The following is a 7,159-nucleotide window of genomic DNA, read 5'->3' on the forward strand; positions in this document are numbered from 1 at the left end:
AGCTAGTATGAAGCTAGATGCTTAGCTTGCTCATGAACTCTGCTAACCTACAATCTCCAGTGAACCTGCTCCTCTGCCTGAACCAGTTCCAGTTTCATCTTTATGTTGTGCTTCAATAAACTCTTTTGAACTTTTACCCAGTCCCTCCGTGTGTGTTCTGCATTTTGGGCTTAACTCTAGAACCCATCATGACACCTATAGGATATGAATGTTGAGTTTCTGAAAATACATTTAATAGTTAAATGCTTATCAGAAACAAAAAAAAATTAGATGGCCAACTAATTCAACATGGTTAAGAGGGCCTAGGTTATAAATTGTTTTGTTTTTTTAATCTTTAAACATCTCTCAGGAAGATTTATTTTCTCTCACTGGGTTTGAAAAATCATAAACAAAGCCTCTAGCTCCCCCCAAACGAGCTGAAAGCCATTCCTCCTATACATACATTTTACACGCAAGCTAAACAGTTCCAATAGAGATTATAGAAGCACTGAGCTAAAAAAAAAACTTAAACAGTAGGCAGATTGACTGACCAAATGCCACATAAATAAGAAAGAACTGCCAGTACTGCGTTAGTTGCCAGTAACAGCCAGCATGAGTGCAGACGTCTGGTATGGCCTGATCATATGCCCCAACTTGCAATTCCAACTCTTGGGTTACCTTGCTTGCAAGCTAAATTCTTACAGTATTTGCATTCAAAAACACACAAGAATCCTACTTATCCTGCTTCTGCTTCAACTGTTCAAGAACGACCCTGAATGGTTTGTCCAATCATGATGCAGTACTATAGTGAATCTGGGACACACAGTAGGTATAGCTGTGATAAAGCAAAAGCTGCAGAGCCATCAGCCGAATTAAAATACACATGGCAGCAGAATAGGATGCGCCAGTCTACTTCTGCCGAGTTTCCAGTGCAGCCGCACACTTATTAAATAAACACCTTTGAATTACTCATTAGTTGCTAATTTATTACTAATTAATTAATTACCAATTAATTACTGATAAAAAACTAAAACCTGAATGTTAGAACTGTAACTATACAGTAATATGTTTTCATCACTGTTTTTCATCACAATGTTTTTATCACCGCTGCTTACCTTATCAAGGCTGCACTTTAAAAATATATATATAATAGCCAAGAGAGCTGTACCTAACAAAATGTATTTTTTGTTCACACTTGTGTGTACAAAATGACAAAATAAAATCTTCCTAAAGTCTCTAAGTCATAACCACTGTTTCTCTTTTCTAAATTCTGAGTTCTATATTCTGAGCCCCTGACAGTCTTAGGTTATTTAGACAATTAAGAGTTCGAATTAGGGACTTCCAGCTTTTACAAGACCTCAGGTGCAGAGGTCAGGAATGTCTCTTTAGGTCCCTCGTATTGCAGCATTTGTTTAATAAAGATTAGACACTACACAGGAAAATATTTTAGCCTAAAGTACACGCTGCAAGAAATCCCTTCCCAGGTAAAGGTGCGGTAAGAGATTTTTTCTTACGCATTTTTTTACCATGTGGCTTAAAGATCTCCCCAGAGTTGCTTAGCAAGCAGTGAAATAGATGGTCTGGAAGTGAACCTGAAATAAATGGTCCCCGCTACAGTGAGAAATCAATGAATAACCCCAACCAATCAAAAAACACGGTCCGTTGCACACGATTGGTTCCTGACACGTCACTCGTGGTTGTCTGCTTGCTCCTCCCCGCTGTGGGCATACCCTGACACATTAACTAATCGACCCCCCAACGCTCGTGCAGGACGCCATGGCTGGAAGCTAGCCACTGTAATGCTACGTTCACACCTAAAGCGGCAAGAGTAGCAAAAACTGCTGCTTCTTTTTTTATGCTTGTACAAGTTAATTCTGATGCAGGGCTGAAGCATCTTTGCTTGGGTGACCAGATTTAGGTTTCAGAAAAAGAGGAAACTTTGTTTTGGGGGGCTGGGGGGAGTGTCGACTGCTGGGCCGCTGACTGGACCAGACCTCAGCACAGAACCCTGAGCCGCTCGTCTTCAGCCAGAGGAGGGGGGCTGGGGACCGGTAAGGCAGGCAGGGGAGGCGTTACCAGGTCAGGTTTGTTCGCTCCGTCCCCCCTCTGGCTTCCTATTTTGACTATGTACTGCACTGTAGTCAACCAAAATTCCGGACAATTTTGAAATTCCCCCCGGACATTTTTTTTAGGTCTGAAAGGTAGGACATGTCTGGGAAAAAGAGGACGTCTGGTCACCCTATCTTTGCTGCTCTGGCTGCGCGGTGGAAAAACTGGTTCTGATGCTCGTTGGGCAGAGCTACCCTATCCTTTCTTTGCTTGTAATAATGGCAGATATATTTGCTGTGATCAGTGGGTAAAAAGTAGTTTGAATCTATTCTATTTTGACGTGAGAAAATCCACCTGAAAAACATGGTCAGTACAGTCAGTTGATCCAGATTACCATCCTGCCTTCAGATATAATTTCTGTCAGAGCTGCTCAGATCCCTGTACATTGTCGATGTCGCTAGGATTCCCATTCAACAGTAGCCTCTGGCCCGGTCGCCTCCCTGCGGCTTGCGGCGGAGGGTGGAAGGCGTTTTTCATGTACGTAATCCAAACTCCAGGCACCAGGATAATAAAAGCAAACATGTTTTGCCGTCAGATTTTGGCATTTTAAGTCAATTTAGGCGCTAATAAACTGTTTCAGAGGTTCAGAGGAGTGATCATAGTACTCTGCATCATCAGTGCTGCCTGTCTCCCTGCCAGTTTAGAAATCATGCGCGTTCATGTGTTTTGAAGGTGTGGTTTCGGGGGGTCGTCTGAAGGAAGAGGCATGGTTGTGTATGTTCAAAAATATAGCTTGCTGGAAAAGTTTTTCCAAGATCTCCTATAGCACCTTTAAGTCTCTTTTCCTTGTTAATAGCCCCATTTAGACTACCTTTCTGAAACAGTTATCTCGGTTACCCTTTTGGTAACCGAGATAACTGTTGAGTGTAAATGGCATGCAAAATTGAAGTGGACCGTGCCAGACACAACCGAACCGTGCTAAACTGGTACTTGTTCATCAGTAGGGCTCGCCATGATTAAATTTTGGCATGGTTCTCAGATAACAAAGAGTGCACGAGTAGACCGCATCATCTTCATTGCAACATTCATAAAAATACTAGCTTCCCCACCTTGCCACACAATTTCAAGAGATGATTCTACTTAGCAGTGTGATGAACCTCAAAGTCTGTCATAGCTTCCTGCGCCTGTAAGCGCTGATAAGACTATGTTTGTCGTATCCACTACCCAACAGCCGACTCCTTCAAGTAAATTCACCGAAGGCTGCCTTCTTTGCCTGACTGCTGTGATCACACACGACATTTCACAATTATAACCAAACTTCCTGAATGTTACAGGGGCCACCATGTTGATTTGCTTTATTCCCTATAGAGAGCAGCAGTACCGTAGATCGTCACTGGGAGGTAAGGACCCATTCTAGTGTGGTGTGTAAATGGTTGTAAGGAACCAAGCTCGGCACGATCTGAACACTGCATGGATCAGTTTTCAGAGGGGAGTGTAAATGGGGCTTATGAATATCCTTTAAATTGAAAGTGTGACTTTTTAGCTCAGCTCTCTAACTTCTCCATTTGAGACCTCAAAGGTTGAACTGCTTTTCTAGTTGAAATCTGATGAGAGACTCATCAGATTTCAGTACGATTAAAGCAACTAGTTTTTAATAACGGTTACCTGATTCCTCTGTAATATCACTGGTAATTGAACTTCCACCTGCAGAACTCCACTGCCTGCTGTCCTTGAAGAGCTTTCTCTTCCTAGCCCAGGGGTCTGTGCCGTCTCTGTCTTTGTGAGGTGCAGGCTTTAAATTTTCTCGAGCGTCAGAGTTAGCTGAAAGTAGTCATAATAGATCACACCATGATTGTTTCATTTTGATTAGTTTCAGATGATTTATTCAAACAGAAATTCAACAAAGCAACTTACACTTGTATGCAGTGAGTTTCTCTGTTTTGCCAACTGCAACAGGCAGCTCTTTTGTGTTTTCTCTAGATGGTTTGAGAGAACTTAATGAACTGTCTGCTGCTTTGTTAGAGTCTTCCTGATTTCTTTGTTGAGGCCCATCGTTATTGTTCATTTCATCAGCCACAAGTAGATGTGAAGCGCTGCTAGTTGGCTGTTCACTTGGGTTGGGCTTGATTTCAGTGGAAGCGTGTGTTTTTAAGACATTCATTTCAGTCTCCTCTGATATGCAGAGATATTCTGAAACAACAGCCTTTTGCAAACAACTCCTAAAAGAACTGCCTTTCAAATTGTTCTGAATAAAATTGTAGTGAAGAGCATCAGCAGGTGCTGTTGCCACTGGGGACTTACTACGCTGTGAATCAGAATCTCTTTCTGTAAAATATTTATCATCTATGTCATTGGCAATTACTGCAGGATCTATCTGGAGGATTTGTTCCTCAGAGCCACTGCAAGATGGAGGAATGACTTGTATAGCAAGGGCTCCTTGAATAATCTCTTCCACATGAAGCTCCGGGTTCATGTCTTTGTCTATCCCCACACTTGTGTATTGAATTTCTGAACTCTCTGAAAGGGCTTTAGTGCTCTGTCCACTATTTGAAGAAGCATCACTTCTTCTCATATAAGTAGGAAAACTCTCATCTAACTGCTTGTTTTTACCCAGCTTTTCAATTTGAAAAGGAAGTAAGCACATAAGGACAGATGAAACCGATTTGTTGTACGGCAGCATAAAATCCTTGTGAATCAGTTCTGGAGTGAGTGACGTCCCAGGAAATGTCTGCCGTCTTTTTTTCAACAACAAATAGTCTTTATGCTCCACTGTAGCGATGCTGTTGTTTCTTATCCAAGACTTTCTCTTTTGGCAGTAGATAAAATCTTTTACAAAGCTTGACCTGTTGGTAGACACGGAGGGTCTCATGAACATGGGCTCATAGTTATCAGATTCTGAGAACTGATCAAAGGCTAAATCTTCATATTCCTTCTCCTGTACAGATATCGGGGATACAGATTCTGCGGTTCCTTCTATCCTTAAGGAAGCCAGATCATTTGTCAGGTCCTCTGAAGTGTTATATTTATTCTCTGCAAAGATCTGTGGTGCTGAAAATTGGTTGAACTGATCTTGTCTGAAAGTACCTTTCATCTTCTCCTTAGGATCAATGTCTAGCAACAATGATGGATCCCTTAAATGTTTAGCACTGCAACAATGACAGTACCTTGGATCACCAGCTTTGTTTGATAAACAGACAGATCTCAGATCACTCTGATACTTTGTTTGTTCACTTATGCTGCAAAACCTAAATGTGTAATTTATTTCATGATGCCTGTTGTGACTGATCACATCGTTTGGTAGCTGCGGCAATTGTTGAAGGTCAGGCATCTGTGTTTCCTCACATTCCCGCGTGATAGTCATCTCACCACCTTTATTTTCATTCATAAAAACACATGTGGTTTTGATGCTATATGGATTCCCTTGTAGAATTTCTTGGATTTCAACTTTCACATGTGACCCGGGATAGTCAACATTGAAGATGTCTGTTTTTAGTGGAGATGAGTTGGTTGGATTTCCAGATAGGCCCTCATGTGACTGCTCTAATTTGACCTTTTGGGAGGGCTTTTCCATATCACTGACAGACACTGACGTTACTATCTTCACCCTTTTTTCTTCCACCTCTGTAGTTTTGCTGTATCCGCTCCTTTGTTCCTGAAATTCAGCCATGTTGAAATGTTGTTTAAATGTTTTTTCGATGGGAGGCACATGATGACAAATTTTCTCTTCAAATCCAGACAGAACGTTTTTCTTTTGAAGACTATTTTCTTCATGCTTTTCAGTTGCGTGTTTTTCATAGCTGACAGGGACACAATTGTTCTGGTTTTCAAAGACAAATGCAGAAGAACTTTCTGAAATAAAAAAAAACAAAAATGGTTTCTTTAATCATAATATTGGAAAAACAACCAGAACATGGAGAAATGTCAACTTAGCAGGCATTTATATTCAAACAAGGTTTAAACACTTAGCATATAAAAAAGGTCAATGAGAATTTTTTTTCTTTCACCTCAGTTTGGTGCAAACGTGAACTAAATACTCAATGTGGATTGAGGCAAAATCACTGGTGGCCCCAGCTCATTGAAAGTCTATGCACACCTATAACCCGCAGTTTAGAAATTCAACTTCAAAACAGACATTTTCAAAAAAAATTATGAAACAACTTGTTGGAAAGTGCTGGAAAAACTCACTTTGTTAAATATAGTTAACTGGTTGGTGGTGATTGCTCATAAATGTGCTGCCAAAAACGACTAAATCAAAAGTACCATCTTTTTTTTGTCTAACATTATCATTTGATTACTTGTATTACAACCTTGTCTAAATCAAAAATTTAAGCATGGACTAAATTGTAGTAATATGGAACAAATGTGTGTTAACTAATTAGGAGATAGCTTCCTTCTCTTACATTCAATAAATATATTTATCTGCAGGTAAACCATTTGTCCCTTTGAAGATGTCTCTTCTAATGCTATTCAACATGTTTTTTATACAATTTATTGCAGAATAGCTGCTCAAATCCATAATAATATTATTGTAAATGATTTAAGTATGTGTATAGTTTCTCATATTATAAAATTACCAAACATTGAAAAAATTTTGAAAGAAAACCAATCTCTGACAAGGTAGAATGTCTTTCACTAAAGAATTGATATATACCGTAAACTAAAGGTACATTTAGTGGATTTAAAAGTTTGGATTTGGGAGTGCGGAGGACAACATTTCATTAATGTCCCAATATGTTACATTAAGAAACTTTGCAATTCACTATAATTCACTATTTGGAATTAGATGGCTTGGATCATCGTATGCTGTCTATGTCAAAATCTGCACAAAAACAACTACTTTATGAAACCTACAGCTGCTTTTTGTGTCTCTGCTTCTGTCTCCTCGAACCCCAGTCGGCCTCAGCAGATGGCCGCTCACACTGAGCCTGGTTCTGCTGGAGGTTTCTTCCTGTTAAAAGGGAGTTTTTCCTCTCCACTGTCGCTACAAGCATGCTTGGTTCAGGAGATTGCTGAGAGTCAATGAGTCGATGCAATCAGCTAGTTTTCCTGGAATAGAAAACTTTGAATCCATTTAACTGGATGATCTGGTGAACTGTAAAGTGCCTTGAGATGACGTGTTGTGAATTGGTGC

The 7,159-nt window shown here is 40.2% G+C and overlaps 1 protein-coding gene across 1 annotated transcript in view; it reads right to left on the reverse strand.

Annotated features, from left to right (window-relative positions):
• LOC107098492 overlaps positions 1-7,159 on the reverse strand; it is a 26,819-nt gene that overhangs the window by 12,398 nt on the left and 7,262 nt on the right. Inside the window, exons 3-4 of the mRNA XM_015396211.1 lie at positions 3,943-5,877; positions 3,694-3,849 (exon numbers count right to left, since the gene is read on the reverse strand). Coding sequence (XP_015251697.1) covers positions 3,694-3,849; positions 3,943-5,877 — 2,091 coding nt within the window. The remainder of the gene's footprint in view (positions 1-3,693; positions 3,850-3,942; positions 5,878-7,159) is intronic.

This window comes from Cyprinodon variegatus, unplaced genomic scaffold, assembly GCF_000732505.1.
Source record: "Cyprinodon variegatus isolate N-32 unplaced genomic scaffold, C_variegatus-1.0 Scaffold782, whole genome shotgun sequence".
Lineage (NCBI taxonomy): Eukaryota > Metazoa > Chordata > Actinopteri > Cyprinodontiformes > Cyprinodontidae > Cyprinodon > Cyprinodon variegatus.